General features: G+C 40.3%; 1 protein-coding gene across 2 annotated transcripts in view; it reads left to right on the top strand.

Moving 5' to 3' along the window:
• The window catches only part of GPC6 (glypican 6), a 1,113,151-nt gene that overhangs the window by 1,001,035 nt on the left and 93,757 nt on the right, over positions 1-18,359 (top strand). For both annotated transcript variants that reach the window (XM_019444088.2, XM_019444089.2), the window contains exon 5: positions 3,656-3,786. In XM_019444088.2, the coding sequence (XP_019299633.1) occupies positions 3,656-3,786 (131 nt within the window). The remainder of the gene's footprint in view (positions 1-3,655; positions 3,787-18,359) is intronic.

Genomic DNA, 18,359 nt, shown 5'->3' with positions numbered 1-18,359 from the left:
TATATATATGTATAATTAGTAATAGCCTAAACCACATAACTTAAAGTAGCATATTTTAATTGCTGATCTAAAGTAAAAGAAAAATAGACACCCACCTACATCAAAAATGTATCATCTTAAATTAGCTCTTATAAAAAACTAAATGAGTTGCAATAAAGAATGGAAATATAGGAGCAACCAATTTGAGTGTAGGTGACCATTAGGTTATGTTTAATATACAGGATCATCAACTGGGCTGCCTTTTTCCAAGGCCACAAAGGCAAATGATCAGGAGTGGTTCACCCTGAGCATTTTTATCATGATTAGAGTCTAAAAAGAGGAGATAAGTTTGCAGACCCAGAAACCTAACAGGCATGCACTATGGCGGGAAAGGAACAGGGAACAAAAAGATGGAAGTCACCAGAGAGAAACAGCTCTACTTTATGATAGGACCCCATAATTTCAAACTGTCACACTAAAATAAGTCCTTAGCATCCAGTCTGAACACTGGTCCTTATTACCCAGAGCACAATGGCTCTCAGATTTTCAGGAGAGCCTACAGTATCACTGTCTCAAGTCAGCCCATTCATGTCAGGTGAATATACCTAGATAGACCGACCAGTACTCTTTGTATTATGATTTGTGCAGATACTTATGTAAAACACACAGTTAACGATCCCTTAACTGATCCCTTAAGGATCAGTTTCTTTCATTTCACGTTGTGAGTAACTCCATAGGGCCAATTCTTTTTCCTGTACAAGGATTCTTGCTTCTTCTAGCAGGATATACCCATCTAGAGAAACTTGGTCATTCGTCATAAAAAATCATCATCAAAAAACCTATTAGAAAGCTAAGGGTAAAGGGGATTTTTTTTTTTTTTTTTAAGAAAGAGAGAATGCACTTGAATGGAGGAGGGGCAGAGGGAAAGAGAGAGAAATCCCAAGCAGGGCTCAATCCCACAACCTTGGGATCATGACATGAGTCAAAATCCAGAGTCAGACACTTAACAGACTGAGCCACCAGGCGCCCCCCAAAGGAGGTTATTTTTAATAAACATACAAAACAGATACGAAGACAGAAAAGAAATAGATCAGCTCTCAGACAACAGCCACCTTTTAAAACCTTGAAGGGAAAAACATCTTTAATATCAAAATACTACAACCCTACAATGTACATCCTCTGTCCACGCTGCCAGATAACTAGGGTCAGCAAGATGCAGAGAAATCACTACTTTTGTTACAAGATCTTGTCGTGATGTACACAGATAAGTCTGCAGTATCTAAGGGAAAAAAATCAGAAAATTTGTTGTTAGGGGATCTTTGTGAATCTATTCATACTCCAAATTTTCCTAAGGATACAATGGGACAGAGTGCCAGGAATGTGGCTGGAATAGAGCGCATTTATTCCCGGGGCATTACACGAGTTGTAGAGCAGACTCCATCCTGGGGGCTGGGGCGGAAAACCAATTGATACTGTTCAAGCTTATGTTGTTCACAAAACCTAGTCCTCTTTAGAAATGTAAATCTGTGCTTCCTAAAGAGTACTGTATCCTTCTTACAAGAATTCATCTCTCTTAAAAGGTTTCTCATCTGCCTAATTCATAACTATTTATAACCCTGAAAGAATTTTGATTGTTGGGCTTTGGTTGAGCATGGTTGGATATGAATAAAGATAAAATTTGGTCTCCTCACACTAATACTATAAAATAACTGTATAAACAGCATTTACCATTAATAATATATTATATTTAGAAAGCAGATTATATGATATATGTATGGTATATTTCTAGTTGCATGCTTAAAATATTTATGCACAGAGGAAAAAAAACAAGGCCTATACAAACTGTTCAGAGTGTTTTTCTGGGAAGTGGTATTATGAGTGTATTTCACTTTTTGTTGGGTTTTTTTCTATATTTTGTGTTTGATAATAAACATCTATTATTTTGAAAGAAGGAAATTGTTTTAAGATTGGCTCCCAAGAGCTTTCACAATTGAAAAACCTGAGATCCAAGACTGGAATCTGTATGTTAAAAGTCTAGGCTGTGTTGCCTAATATGGTAGCCAGCAGTCTCAAGCAAATTTTAAAATTATATTTAGGAGAACCTGGGTGGTTCAGTCACTTAAGCCTCCAACTTCGGCTCAGGTCATGATCTCAGGGTTCATGAGTTCAAGCCCCGCGCTGGGCTCTGTGCTGACAGCTCAGAGCCTGGAGCCTGCTCAGATTCTGTGTCTCCCTCTCTTTCTGCCCCTCCCCTGCTCGTGATCTGTCTCTCTCTCTCTTTCTCTCTCTCTGTCTCTCAAAAAGAAACATTTAAAAAATATGAAAATTATATGTAAATTAATTAAAAGCCAACTAACTAATTTATTAACAATTTAATTCTCCAGTTGCACTAGGCACATTTTAAGTTTCAACAGCCACACAGTCCTCATCACATAAAGTTCTATTCGACAGTCCTGGTGGAGGCAGGCTACCAAGCTGTGCCCTGAACGCTAAGACAAAAGCGAGCCAGTTTTCATGTGTCCGTAGGAGTAGACATATGCCCTTCACCATAGACCCTGAGAGACTCTTCATCACCAGTCCCTTTTATACACCTCACTAGACTGAGGCCAGGTAAGCTCAGGGTTTTTTCCCATAGCCATTCAGCTAGTTAGTGACAGATGAAGGATGAGAACTCAGGACTACTAGCTCCTAACACATAGCTCCTGTCAACATGTCACTATTACCATCTTTTCCAGAAAACTAAAGCTTCCCAAACAATACTTCAGTTGAATTCAGCTCAATTTTGTTTCACAGACATTTTTGGATGCTTAAAATGTGATAGGCACCATAATGAGCCTTGAATATACAAAACCAAGTAAGAGATGTGTCTCTATCCCAAAGCATGCCTAAGTGCTAACCCAGAAGGGTGTCCGAAGTGGTGTGATAGTACAAATCAGGGACAGGTCTGTTCTTGGGAAATCTAGAAAGGTTTGCGTAGGGTCTGGACCTTTGTGCACCCAAATCCATGCATTAACACTTCTTCTTTAATATTCTCAATTTTCCCCATCCTCCAGGTGAAAAGAGGCTAGATTCCATTTTTTTGAAATCTACTTGATCCCTGACCTAATTTTGCTTTGTTTCTATTTTTGTTCTTTGGTTTAACTTCATGTGGAATACTAAGATACCTTCAACTCTTTCAATATGAACAAATTTTCTTATTTTTAAGCCTGGTTTTATACATGTAAAATAATTTTAAATATTCAAATGAAATTAAATAAAATACTGCTTTGGTATTTAGTCATCCACCCCATTTTTGGACTACATAAAAGCAAATAAAAATTTTGAATGAATGGGGAGCACCTGGGTGGCTTAGTCGGTTAAGCATCTGGCTCTTGACTTCAGGTCAGGTCATGATCTCACAGTTCATGAGTTTGAGCCTCACATGGGGCTCTGTGCTGACAGTGGGGAGCCTGCTTGAGATTCTCTCTCACGCTCTCTCTCTCTCTCTGTCTTTCTGCTCCTCCCCTGTTCACTTGTGCACCCTCTCTCTCTCTGAAAATAATAAATAAACTTTAAAAATAAATTTTGAATGAATGATTATTTTTCAACCAGTTCTGTTGGAAATGTTTAAACACAGGCTAATGACTTGGAGCTCTGTGTTCTCCTATAAATAAATCATGTTCCTGTGTTTTAACAGATGCAATGCTCTTGGTGGCAGAGCGACTGGAAGGACCATTCAACATTGAGTCTGTCATGGACCCAATAGATGTCAAGATCTCTGAAGCCATTATGAACATGCAAGAAAACAGCATGCAGGTGTCTGCAAAGGTATTTGCATTAGTCATGTTTGTACTAATAAGGAAGGTGCAGGAATCGAAAAAAGAAGTAACTAGATGTGTCGACTGGGATTATGAATTCTAATACATCGTCAGAGAGCTTGTCCTGGTGAGCTACAAATTTGCTATTGCATTCAAAATGTCTACCAAAATGGCATTGAGAGGGGAAGCAATCTTTTATTCTCAGCTACTCAATCATGAAGTTTCAGAGAGTCCCAGGTATATTGACTAATCCCTCACATTTGTGAGCAATTTGGGGGGAATTTTCTTTTTAATATGTTTGAAATCTCTGCACACCGTCAGCCTGTTCTCTCTCTAGGAACTTCTAATTATATCTTCAGCTGTGCAAACCCAGCAAATGTTCTATATGTTCCGTCGTAAATAATTAAACATTTCATCTGACTTCCTGTTTTAAGACTATGGTGTAACCTTCATTAATGACTCTTTAGGGGAAAGTGCTCCTTTGTATGAAGTCAAGCACACGTTAAAAGAAGAAAAGCTCATTTTCATAAATCATATGAGACAGAGCTTCTGGGTTTGCAGCTGCAGAGACCCCAAATGCCAGGTGCCCAATTTTTATTTGTCTCTGCTCAGTTGAAGATAAGCAGGACCTGCATTACGCCAAATGAAGAAGTTTGCAAAGGGTCTCCAGCCTGTCCCTTCATCGCCCCTTTTCACCCACAATGACGACTACACAAAGCCCTTATGTGCTCTTTACTGGTCTCCCTGTCATTAAACACTAACCAAATCTATATCAGTCCTTTGAACCTGGTTGGTGACTGAGTGATTGCGTTTTAATTGAAAGTCGTTCACGGAAAAATAGGTCAGCCAAAGAGATGCATGCTTAGCTTTCTTCGATTTGTAAAATCCTTTGTGAGATTTCAAATATAATCAAGCAAGAAGGGGTGTGTGATGGGGAGAAATTGCAGGGCAGAAAGCCAGCCATGGAATCAGACTAGGTCTCCTTGGATGAGTCTGAATCAAGCCAGATTTGGGCTTTTCAGGGTGAGCTGGTAGCAAGCGGGGTAAGAAAACATCTGGCCTGGGTCCCTTTCTCTCTGTCCTTGAGAGAGGAACAAGCCAAAAGTTGTATAGGCCTAGATCTGGCTTTTAATGAGCTTTGGGGGAGCCTGTGTCAAGGAAGATGCTCCAAATCACCGCCTGTTGGGGTAATGGCACGTTCGGGGGTTCCGCAAAAAGCTATTTTCTTTCTTTCCTGGGGAAACAAATCGCAATCATTTATTCCTCTCAAATCTACTGCCCGGACGGGGACTCGTGTTGTTTTGAGAGGTCACTAGCTCAGCAGTGCTTAAGTACCAGAAACTGAGGTTGCTAATATTCAAAACAGCCCTGCAGGAGACGGCGTGAGTTGTACACTGACAGACGTGTCTGCAGTTTGAGACCATCACACTTCTTAGAAGGATTTGCACTGGAGCGTGTGCATTCGTGTTCAAGTTACTCTATTAAAAATTCTTGAAGAGGTCAGATGGACTCTCTCTCTTCCCGGAATGTGGATGAGACATTTTTGTTGAATTTGTCCAACTACATTATAATAGTAGGGCTGTTAATAAGGGATGTGCTTTTAAAAAGACGTATTTCTTGGTAAGAAATGTCAAAATCAAGAGTAGAAATAATATAGGGCATGTAAGAGGACACTCACCTTAGAGGATACAGCATAGCGGGTCATGAAATAACAGTACAAAAAATGTCAAAGGGGCTAGAAAAGGTGTATCTGGTAGTCTTGACACAGGGCAAAGGGGAGGGAGTTAAGGAAGGGGAGAGAGGAGAGGTTCTGCAGGAAAAAAGGATGGGACGCAGGCTACCATCTGGAAGAGGGTTTGAGGAAGGACCAAAGCCAGCCTCACACACAGGGGAGAGGTAACAGGTGGTTGGAACTTGGACACATTTAGCAGGAAACACCAATAGGATTTGCTGAAGAGGCGGATATGTTCCTAAAGAGGCTTTATTGCATCAAGGGAATGGAATTTGGAAATAGGTAGTTTCATTTTCCATATAAACCATATCCATGAAATTATGAATGAACTAAAGTCTGAAATCTACATTCTAGCTAAGAACTGGAGGGTTGTCTTTTTCCTATTTCAGAGGCCCCTCAGTCACCCTTGATAGACAGTGACAAGGAATGGAAATTCTAGATTTCCACACTTTCACCACAGTATTTGCATAACGAGACTTCCTTGCCTTCTGATAAGGTTTTGAGTGAAGCCAGAAGCTATTTCCTAATTGAGGGTAGGGGTGGGGGGTGGACAGACGTCCTGAGAGTTGTAAAGCTCACAAATTAAAATGACTTTTTACTCCAGGATATGATTGGCAACTTCTCCTTAGAAAATCATTGACCTTATTACACCAGTGGCTGATAGAAGTCATTCCAGAGCCTCTTTCGGAAAAGCAACAGTATTTATAACTGCTAGATCATATGTGTAGAATGCTTACTGCAAGGGACTGTACTGGGCTTTATATGGTTTATGTTATGCAGTATTTATAACAATGCTTATGATGAGATAGAACTCCCCCCCCCCATTTTCCAGATAAGGAAACCAAGGCATAGAAAGGTTAAGTAACTTACAAACCCCTCATGGTGCGTGAGGGGTGCATAGAGGGTGGTCTGGTGGCAGAAGCCACTTTGCCAGATCACTGCGTTACAAGGAGGAGGGTGCCTCCAAAGCCAGTCTCACATAAGGGCGGAGTTCAGCAAATCTGTGCTGCATAGACCAAATATTAAGAGAAAGTTCGGAGACTTTCAGTAATACCTTCATGAGAAGCCGAGGAGACAGGGTGGCAAAGCCAGAAGGACTCCAGTTGTCCGTCTTTCTGTCCGATTCCCTTCATAACGTACCTTGCGCTTCCCACCATGCTGAATTCTCATGAAAAAGTTCTCTTGTCTAACCTCATCACTTACGGCTTCCATCCTTTTCTCAGGTTGTGATAGTACAAAGTATAAAAGACTACTGTTGTCTCCCTTTTGCTGTCTGAAGGTGGAGAGGAACACGCAGCAGTTTCAGATAGGAAATTTCCCTCTCTAATGGTTCTCCTCGTATCTGTAGGAGGGAACAGCTCCTGTAGTGGGATTTACCGACCAATGAAAAGATCTGTTCTCACCATGTGTGCTTGTGCTCCAATCTTATCTTAGATCTGTTTTTACAGATATTATCAGATCCTTTTCCTCTCCTATTTAGCCCACAGCTAAACTGTTATCTGTAAGGGATACTGACATTCCTTTCAAAAAAATACATTGGCTAGGGGCGCCTGGCTGGCTCAATCAGAAGGGCATGCAACTCTGATCTCAGGGTCATGAGATTGAGCCCTACATTGGGTGTGGAGATCACCTAAATAAATAAATAAATAAACTTAAAAAAATACATTGGCTATATGAAGTTGTATGATCCAGTTATAATAATTTGGGAATAGCATTATGGCACTTATTTCAAATTCTTGGTTTGTATATTCTTTGTATAATATCATATGTTATATAATACATTACATATATCATTACATGTGTATATATGTGTATATACACATTTAAGTGTTTGGTTTTTTTTTTTTTTGAGAGAGAGAGAGAGAGAGAGAGAGAGAGAGAGAGAGAGAGTGAGCAGGGGAGGGGCAGAGACAGAGAGGGAGACAGAATCCCAAGCAGGTTTCACGATGTCAGCACAGAGCCCAACGTGGGGCTCAAACTCATGAAACATGAGATCACAACCTGAGCCAAAATCAAGAGTCAGATGCGTAACTGACTGAGCCACCCAGGTGCCCCTGTATATACACAATTTTAAAGACTGGAGACAAACGCGTGTTAAAATTTGGTTGGTTCTTTTTGGGCGAATAATCACCTAGTAACAATGATAATCATCATTGCCACCATTAGTTGAACACCTATTATATTCATTCACCAAATACCCTATCATGTACCAAGCCTGAAGAATGTAGTAGAGGACAAAATAGATCCTCTGCCCTCATGTCAGTCTCTTTCTAGATGCTTTATGTACTTATTTCAAATCCTTGCTGCAATCTTGTAGAACATCTATTTCCTGATTTTATAGGTAAAGAGTGTTAAATTTACAGAAATTAAGTAGCCTGCCTAAAGTCACGCAACTACCAAGTGGCGAGCTGGGATTACTACTGCAAATGGTCTGATCCAAAGAAAGAAGACTTTCCCAGTATGCCACTGTTTCCTCAGTAAGTGTCTTCCCACCTGGTCTAGACATAATTCAGCCCTGGAGGAAACAGCCTTCACACAAGAGGGCTATTGCCCAACACGTACCACAGGGAACCTTCCAATGAGAAACACATGCTGTTAGTTCTTCAAGCCCCAACCAACCAAGCTTGTCACATTCACCAATTTAACCATCTTCATCACAGACAGGAAAGCACCCTTATTATTCTACCGCTTCTGTTACCTACACAAATCAAAGAACTTTGCAGGTTTGTGGAAATTCCCCAGGGGAAGGGAGGACAAACCTTGCTGAGTCCCTGTCTGTGAATTCAGATGTGTTGATAGTCTCCTCCTAATCCTATCAGGGAAGGTGAAACTGATCTCACTCGATATAATTTAACTGCATTAGGAATAATTTCAAACCTAATCCAGGAAAAGATTGGTTTGTCAGATAGAATCTAAATTAAGAAGGGAGCCATTAAATTCCAATTGAAACCATCCATTCAATTAATACTTATTACAGACGAGGGTAGAACCCATTATGGAAGAGCAGGGTGGCCTTCAGGTACTTAATTTTCTCGAGACAACTCTTTCTGAATCTCCAGCACAAATGAAGATTTAAAAAAAACCTAAGAGGACAGAAAAGAGAATATAATAACATCTGCCTCTAGGTAGTGGGTCTTAGTTTCCTCATCTGTGAAATGAAGGGTTCTTTGAAATGTGCTTTTCCAGTTCTGCACAGTTTACAGTATTGTGAACATTATCTCTTTATCTCTTCACTACCGGTTAGAGTTTCCTTTCTGAGCATCCAGATATTTTTCTTGGGATCTTTTGCTTTTCAAAACATTCAGACACCAATGATATCACATGTGGAAACTATCTTCTTTCGGATATGAAGACACTGTTTAGAATTTAGCTCAAATAAGTATATTTTTATTCCAGTGGTGTTTATATTTACTTTGAGCTTCTAGATTCTGTGTGCACTTCTTAAGGCAGTAAACATGATATTTCTCGTGTTGTGGTTATTTGCGTACTTACCTTCTCCTTCCAAGATTAAAAATTATTTGAAGACAGGAGTTACATCTTATTTGTTATTACATTCTTTAGAGAGTCATCCTATCGCATCATTGTATGCATGGAAACCACATTGTATTTTGCTGAGCTGAATTTGGAATGTGAAAGTATAATGCCACAGAGACTTCAACAATAAAGAATAGAAAACACCTTAAAATGTATTTGAAGTCAGTCTAGTGTTCTTTAAAATAGCATAAACGTGAAGGGGTACCTGGATGACTCCGTCAGTTAAGCGTCCAACTTCGGTTCAGGTCATGATCTCACGGTTTGGTGAGTTCAAGCCCCACGTCAGGCTCTGTGCTGACAGCTCAGAGCCTGGAGCCTGCTTCACACCCTGTGTCTCCCTCTCTCCCGGCCCCTCCCCTGCTCGCACTCTGTCTCTCTGTCTCTGTCTCTCTCTGTCTAAGAAGTAAACATTAAAAAAAATTTTAATTAAAAAATGAGGATGCTGGTAGTACCTATTCATAGACTTTTTTGAGAGTAAAATGATGTCATCCATGTACAATGCTTAGCGCGGGATTTATCAAATTGAAACCACTTGTACAAGTTCAGTGTTTTAATTGCTGTTATTGAAAACATCTATGATGTGTAAATCCTAAAGAGCATTGATTGGCTCTGTGGTTTTGCCTCCTCCATGATGGCCTGTGAGCTTCTCTTTAACATCTCAGATTCGAAGAGCAGGAGGTGATATATACACCTACTCTGAAAGTCACCTGTGCTCGGTGTTATTTCAATGGCAGTGAATCACCTTGAAAGGGACACATATTTTGGCACGGCCCGTGGCATGACATGGCACTGAAGAAATGTCTAATGAACAAAGCCTTCAGGAGGAAGGGGCTCGGGGAGAAGAGTGAGGTGGAGAGAGGCTGTCAGCAACTTACTCCCTACCTGGTGGTCGCACCAGTGCCGATACAGCAGAGGGTTTTAGAAGAATGTCACTGGCCTTTGCCTAATATCACATTATTCTTACATTAAGGGAATAATTGGCCTGCTGCATTGACAAGTGGCTCAGTTCCTTCTGCCTGATTTCTGAGGAAAAAAGCAAATGGCAATACTATTTATTATAAAGTTATATTTCTATTTCTTCTTCGGGTTTTTTTTAAATGTTTATTTTTGAGAGAAAGAGAGAGAGAGAGAGAGCACGTGTGCACAAGCAGGAGAGGGGCAGAGACAGAGGGAGATGCAGAATCCAAAGCAGGCTCCAGGCTCTGAGCTGTCAGCACAGAGCCTGGTGGAGGGCTCGAACTCACAAACCGCGAGATCATGACCTGAGCCAAAGTCAAAAGCTTAACCGACTGAGCCACCCAGGCACCCTGTTCAGTTTTGTTTTTAAAAGAAAAGAGGGGGGCGCCTGGGTGGCGCAGTCGGTTAAGCGTCCGACTTCAGCCAGGTCACGATCTCGCGGTCCGTGAGTTCGAGCCCCGCGTCAGGCTCTGGGCTGATGGCTCGGAGCCTGGAGCCTGTTTCCGATTCTGTGTCTCCCTCTCTCTCTGCCCCTCCCCCGTTCATGCTCTGTCTCTGTCCCCCCAAAAAAATAAATAAATAAATAAATAAAATAAAAAAAAAAGAAAAGAGGGAGTCCTCAGTGATGTCTCGATTCAGAATATTCAGAATAGTTTCTCTGGTTTTTCAAAATTTCAAAGTTTATATTCTGCCTGTCAGCTCTTACTTATAATATTTCACCAAGAAACAGTGACCTCCTTGAAACATCTTTTATTCTTTGATTTCTCTATTTCTACACAGAAAACTAGAATCTGTTCTATTCCTGTTTGTGACGTCACTGGATAAGAAAGCCAGATTTTTCAGATGCTACATACAAAGAAAAGAAAGGAAGGGGGAAAAAAGACACCTTTTCTTATGAAGTAAAATGAAGGTTCGAGAAAAATGCCTACAATGCATTAAAAGAAACGCATCCCAAGCAAACTAGTTTTAACTTTCCTTCCATGTACAGGGATTTAAAAAAAAAAAAATTCCCTCCTTTTGATGATAAAGGGAAACTCCTGATTATCTCTAACCTTTGGAGATTTATCTTAAGATTTTCCTTCACTTTAACTTCAGGGCAAAAGATAAGAAGATTACCTTTAATGAAGCTTACTCAAGAATAGGTGACTGAAACTCAATTCGGTTTTTTAACATTCAGTGCGTTCTTAGAAACAGAGGAAGATACCCTCTCACTCGCCTGAAAGAAAGTCTTCTTCCAGCATCCTCCTTAGAAGGGAACTCCTTAGAACTTTGAAGAGAACTCCTTCCTTAGAATCAGGCTTTCCAGGGGCCACGGATGGTCGTGTTGAGGAATTCAGTAGACCAGTGTGACCCATATACAGTCATCCCCGGCTCTTAGTGTTGCCCCCTACCCAGGGATACACCGTCCTCCTGGCTTCAGAGAGTCAGTGCCCCAGCCATCCTACATGTATGCATAGGAAGGAGCTACCACTGTGTGTTTACAGTAACTTGTTCTGCCACAAATGTTTGAATTATATGGCTTCCTATAAGTCTTTCTTCTAACATGTTTTGCAAGTCTCTTTCATTTCACCTCATTATTCCAGAATAGATCTTAAAACACCAGCCTAGATGCCTTACAAAGTGAGAATCAATCATTTCTTTATTAATACACGTGACCTGTTAGCTAGACGAAATGTCTTTAACATTTGGGGCGCATGGGGGTGGGTGAGAAAAAGAGCTCTTCTGCAGAAAAGTGAGACCTCCTCGGACACAGTGTTCTGACTTTGCTACAGGGACGGGAGTAATTTCACCCCGAATCTCTCCCAGCCCAGACTGCTCTCCGGATCATGCCTGTTTATCCAAGGGTCAGCCACACATCCCCACCTGCCACCCGCAATAGCGCTATCCAAAACTGTACTCTTGTCCTCCCAGAAAGCCTCCCTCCCCAGAGATGGTGCCCTCTGCCGCACCTCGTCCTAGACAGAAACCCAGCTGACTCCTCAACTTCCCCTTCTCCCTCGCCATCACAGTCAGTCTATGATGGACCCCACTGATCAGTCATTCTAAATCTCTTTTGAATCCATCCACCATGGCTCCCTTAATTTTATCATCTCCCATGTGGATTATAGCCTCCTAATTTATTCCCTGCCTTTGGTTTTGCCACGCTCTCCTCTATTCTCCACAGTCACCGGATGGATTGCTAAAAATGCAGATGTGTTCACATTACTCCCCTGCTTACCAGCTTTCCATGGTTCTCAGGTGCCATTAGACTCAAGTCCAGACGTAGCCCAGCACAATGTTGTCCTTAGCCTGTCTCCCCAGGCCACCACTCACCACTGTCTCCACCTGGAATTATTGAAGCAAATGTTTATTGAGCATTTTTTATCTTCCGAGCACCATACTAGATGCTATGGAGGTGGTAGTGGATAAGACCAACCGAGTCTGAGTCCTACAGACGTTTTAACATAGGAAGTAAGAGAACCTCTGTATGTGCCACACATACAAGGTGGCCCTGGCTTTGTTGTTCAGAAGAACCATCCTCTGTCACCTCCATGCTTTTGCACAAGCTGTCCTCTCATCCTGGAACATCCTGTCCTCTCCACCCCGAACACCAAATATGCACCATCTTCCAGTATTTCTGGCACATGCCAACTATTTCTTTACTTCCTGGGTAAGATTCAGTGATATACTGGCAAATGCTTGCACAACCAGCTCTCAATGCAGTAACCATGCAGTTAACCATGGAAATGCAGTTATTAACTATGCAGTTAGTTACTAACCATGTAGTGCTTGCCAATTTCTGTTGTGTAAATATTCCCACCATGGTGATTTCATGCTACCAACGTGATGTCACTGAACACAGAGTAGCTCACCACAAGGTAACATTTCCCCCCTTTACTGATACAATTGGCATAAATAACCTCAAAGGCATAAGTAATAGTAAGTAATTAGGAAGTAATGAGTTTTGAGTATATATTACCTTTGTTTTCAATATAACGTATACAAATTTCTTTAAGTTTCTACAGTTTAGCTTTTAATAATCACTGTTTAATGACTGGCTTGCAGAATTCCTGAAAATTTAACGAGTGGTCTTGTGAGCCCATAAGAGCCAGTTCGAACACAGCACTGCTATTCTAGAAATCCTTCTCTGACCCTCCATTCTGGTTAGTTGCCCCTTGTGGGTGCCCCCATTGCATTTATCATGATGTAATTGTCCAGTTTCTTGTCGGAACCTTCATGAGAGCAGGGGCATGTCCGGGTGGCACCTATGTCTGACCATAGTGACACTCAATGAATATTGTTTGTGTGATGGGTTGAATGGATGATACAGAGCCAGGCTGATGAAATCTACACATCTATGTAAATTCAGCAAAATGATCTTAAAACTCATAAACAAAGGGCATATAAAATAATCATTTAGCCAGGCCAAGAAGGTTAAGGTCTCTTCGTCTCCACTCTCAAAATACGCTTTGTTCAGTTCCTTGTATCATTTGGGAGAAAATGTTAAGGTGTTCTGCTCTTTAAGGAAGGCAAACGCTTCAAGGGAAAAAAATCATCTTCTCAAGCAAATGGAACGAATTTGCTTTTATTGAAGAAACAATTTTAAGATGTATGCAAAACATCTGACAGATATTCTGGAACCAAGCTGCGTAAGCACTGGGAGTAAATTTTTAAAACCTTAAAACTGACATGGTAGCTGGCTTTTGAAAATTGAAGCCAGTGAAAAGCAGCCAAAGCTGAAACTGATGAGTTGACTTGATTCAATATAACCCGAAATTCTCTTCACGGAGTCCTGACCCTGCCCAGGGACCCATGTGGAGTTTGCCAGACAACTTGGCCAAGGGATCATTGTAATCAGTCTTTAGGGGGAAAAAAGCATGAGTCAGGGAGCAAAGAAAAAGAGAGGAAGAGAGAGGGGAAGGAAGAGAGAGAAGGAGGGGTGGGTGAAAGAACACAAGAAAAGAGCAGATTGTTCTGAGACATTAGGATGAAAACATGTTTTCTTAAAAAATCAATCCATAAAGAGAGCTGACAAACTAATAAAACAAAAGAAAAAGAAAAAGCCTTGATATTTAAAATGTTTGTGTAATGAGCACAGTAATTTTATATATCAAAAGAAAGAAGTCTATTAAAAGTTTTCAGTTTATATTCAGGAAAAGTCTTCGTGGGATATTAGCAGAATGCAAAAAACATTGTGAAATTAGGCTCTAGGGTGTCAGTTTAATCTTGTGTCATGGTGATGATATGGCTTTTCTGGCTATGACTCTTAATAAACTGGGATTTAAGAAAACATTTCAACTTATTCACATCTATTTACTAATGATATGTGGACAACTTCTCCACGCCCATTTCTATCTCCAGATTACACTTCTTTGAAAAAGGACCCCAACTCTGTGCTGACCCTAGACAGTTAAGGACAGGGAGACCCTTCAACTGCAGCCACGGACAAGTGGCGATGCTCAGAAAGGGATGCTTTGCAAACAGCCTGATTTGCCTTCCACTTTGCTACAAGCAACAGCCATTGCTTGAGACGTGAGCCCAGTTTCCTCTAGAACCTGTGTCTCTTAGCTCACCTGCCATTAATCAGAGAGCCAAGCCTGACTATTATATACACAAGGTCTTACTCTCTAATTGGCTTTCCAAGCACAGTGGGTAACTGTTATCAAGCGATCAAGGAACAGGGTTTTTTTTTTTGGTTTTATTTATCAGTTTAAACAAAGTTGTTGATTTGGTTTTGCTTTAAGTTGGCACGGTAAACGGAATAAGGGAAATATCAAATGAGTTTTTTACACAGACCCATGATTCATTGTTTTTCCTGAAGTCCAAAGAAAGAAATGTTAGGCTGATTCTGGAGAGATAATGATTCTTTGTGATAAAGTATATAAAATACATAGCACAGGGTCTGGCCCATCATGGACATTCAGTAAGTGAAAGCTCTCTTTTCCTTTCCAGTCTTGTCTTACAAAAATCTGTCTGCTAATTGCCTTCCATAAATGTTTGCAAAAGGGTGAAATTATAACTAAAAATTTTATTTATCCATAAGCTTTCATTCCCAGGGTTTTTTGTTGTTGTTGTTGTTGTTTGTTTGTTTTTGGTTTTTTTGTTTTTGTTTTTTTAAGAAAAGCATGTACTGTGGGGCTCCTGGGTGGCTCATTCATTTAAGCATCTGACTCTTGGTTTCAGCTTAGGTCATGATCTCACAGTTCATGGATTCAAGCCCTGCAATGGGCTCTTCTCTGACAGTCTGAGGCTTGTTTGGGATTCTCTCTCTCCCTGTCTCTCTGCCCTTCCCCTGCTCATGCTCTCTCTTTCTCAAAATAAATAAACTAAAAAAAACCAAAAAACAAAACATACTGTGTGCTAGGAACTCTTGCAGATTCTGGGATTCAGCAATGAACAAAATATTTAAGATCCAATTCTTCATGAAAGATTACCCATGCATCACTCTGCATAATCCATAGATTTGATTTGTTATCCATTATTGTGCTATTTAATTGCTAAAATATTACTTCAATAATATACCTTTATATGCCTCATATTTTTAGTGTCTTTTCAAAGCATCATATCATTCTGTCTTCCCAGCAGCCATGAGAATGGGGGAGAATGTTACTCCAAGGTCATATAGGTTTAAGGAGAAAGTCTAGACTCTCGTTCATGGCCTTTCTCTTAGGCCACAGATGTCTCTCATGAAAACAATGACCACACTTGGACAAAACATATGTAAAGCCCATGCAGATATGATAGCTTCTGTTTCTTTGGGAACGACTAGGATAGATTTGAATTCCCCAAGTGGTCATCTAACAAACAGTTCACTCATCAACACTGTAATTTAAATTAGAATCTCGTAAGTAAATAAAACATTACTTACTCTCAAAATACCAAGTCCAAATAAATCTAGGTAGCATTAACTGCCACCCATATTAATATGAAAGATTAGAGTTCTGTTTGCAAATTTTCAGAACGATATATGGGAATAGCAACATCCCACCACAATAAGAACCCACTGAGCAGAAACTGAGAAGATAGAATTTTTTTAAAAACATAGGAGCTGAGACAGGATTGATCGGCAGCCGCTGCTTATCAGGTCACCAGTAATGACTTTTGTGGATGTATAATCAACCTGCAGAAGACAAAGAGATATAGGTATAAAGCTACGGGTGCTTCTGGAAAAGTGCATACCATGTTGTTTTATTTTAAGGGAAATATGTTAAGACGCTGAGATGTCCTTAAGGGAAAACGGCTTATATTTTAAAACCTAAGACACGGCATTCAAACCTGTTATCACCACACCTTCCTCTCTTTCTCACCTCTCGGAAACAATAAAATGTCTCTTCTTTCAGAACTTTGTAGCTTTAACGTCAGCATCTTTAATCTCAGAATGCCAGCATACTTCTGAGACATTATTTTAGTAATCTTCTTAAGAGAGAGAATTCATAAGGCAGATATGTTTCCCAAACCCACAGGTTTTGCAAGCCCACTAAGCATGAAGGAAAATTCTGTTGTACATTTGTGGTACCTGTCTACGCTGGGACTGCCAGCTACTTTTCCAAATTACAGCGGTCCCCCCTTATCCATGGTTTTGCTTTCCATGGTTTCAGTTTTTCAGTTACCTGCACTCAAATGTGATCCCAAAGCAGATGACCTTCCTTCTGACCTACCTTCCTCTGTCAGAAGGCCACCACCAGTCTAACACCATATCACAGCGTCTGCGTCACTCATCCCACCTCATCTCTTGTAGGCATTTTATCCTCTCACCTCATCACAGGAAGAAGAGTGATACAGTAACAGTAAGATATTTTAAGAGGGGGGTTCCATGTTCACATAACTTTTATGATGGTCTTTTGTTATAATTGTTCAATTTTATCGCCTCTTATTGTTGTTTATCTCTTACTGTGCCTAATTTATAAATTAAACTTTATCATAAGTACATACATATAGGGAAAAAATGTATATATAAGATTTGATTCTATTTATGGTTTCAGGCATTCACTAGACGTCTTGGAACATATCCCCCATGGACTGTATCTAATTATCTATTACAGCATCCCTTGGAGGAAGACAGGCAGATGATACTGATTCTGTTTCTTCAAGGATTAAAGCTTATGATTTGTTCCACAATCAAATGTGGCTCACCTACAACTGTGCTCTCTAGAAACTTCTCTTCTGTTGTAAAGAAAAAACCGTTAGTGACTTAAAACAGTATTTCTTCCCTTGAATTAAAGGTAGTGGGGGGGGGGAGGCACCTGGGTGGCTCAGTCAGTTAAGCATCTAACTCTTGATTTTGCCTCAGGTCACGATCTCACGGATTGTGAGATCAAACTCTGAGCTCTTAGCTCAGAGCCTGCTTGGGATTCTCTTCCCTCCTTCTCTGCACCTCCCCCATGTTCTCTCTTTCTCTCAAAATAAATAAATAAACTGTGAAAAGAAAAAAAGGCAGCAAGGGGTGCATGCATTGTTGGCGGGAATGTAAATTGGTGAAGCCTCTATAGACAATACCGAAGTTTCTTAAAAAATTAAAAGTAGAACTACCATGCAGTCCAAGAATTTCACTTCTGGACATTTATACAAAGAAAATAAAGACACCAATTTGAAAAAATATACATACCCCTATGTTCATCGCAGCACAATAGCTGAGATATGGAAGCAACCCAACTGTTCCTCAAGAGATGAATGGATAAAGAAGTTGAGTAATGGAATATTACTCAGCCATTAAAAAGAATGAGATCTTGCATTTGCCACAACATGGATGGCCTCAGAGGGATTATGCTAAGTGAAATAAGTCAGACAGAGAAAGACAAATACAACCATATTATTTCACTTATACGTGCAATCTAAAAAACCAAAGAAGACAAAACAGAGGCCGATAGAAAGAAGAAATACAGTTGCTAGAAGAGAGGAGAGTGTAGTAGGGGAAGAGGCTTGAGATGTGCAGACTACCAGTTATAAAATAAATAAGTCACAGGGTTGTAAAAGACAGCACAGGGAATATAGTCAATAACATTGTAATAATTTTCTATAGTGACAGATGGTAACTAGAACTATTGAGGTGATCATTTTGTAATGTATAAAAATATCGATTCACTACGTTATATATCTGAAAGGAATATAACATTGCATGCAAATAAAATTCAACTTTAAAAACTTGTTTTATCTAAAAGGAAAAAGAAAAAAGAAAAAAACGTAGTGGAGGTGGAATGGCTTCACAAACACCTCTAAATAGATGCATCTAATCTAAGTGTTACATCTGAATCACTTCTCTGGGTTGGTTAGAACACCCTTCACGGCGTATCTTGGGGTGTGTTCCCTGGGACACCCATCTTGTGAGAATCTCCTGCGCCCTCTGAGGAGCCAGAGGCCAAATAATTTGGGAAACACTGCAA

The sequence above is a fragment of the Panthera pardus genome, unplaced genomic scaffold (genome assembly GCF_024362965.1).
Source record: "Panthera pardus isolate Hobbes unplaced genomic scaffold, ASM2436296v1 HiC_scaffold_1, whole genome shotgun sequence".
Classification (NCBI taxonomy): domain Eukaryota; kingdom Metazoa; phylum Chordata; class Mammalia; order Carnivora; family Felidae; genus Panthera; species Panthera pardus.
The sequence above is the reverse complement of the archived record's forward strand: the minus strand, read 5'-3'. Positions and strand labels throughout refer to the sequence as shown.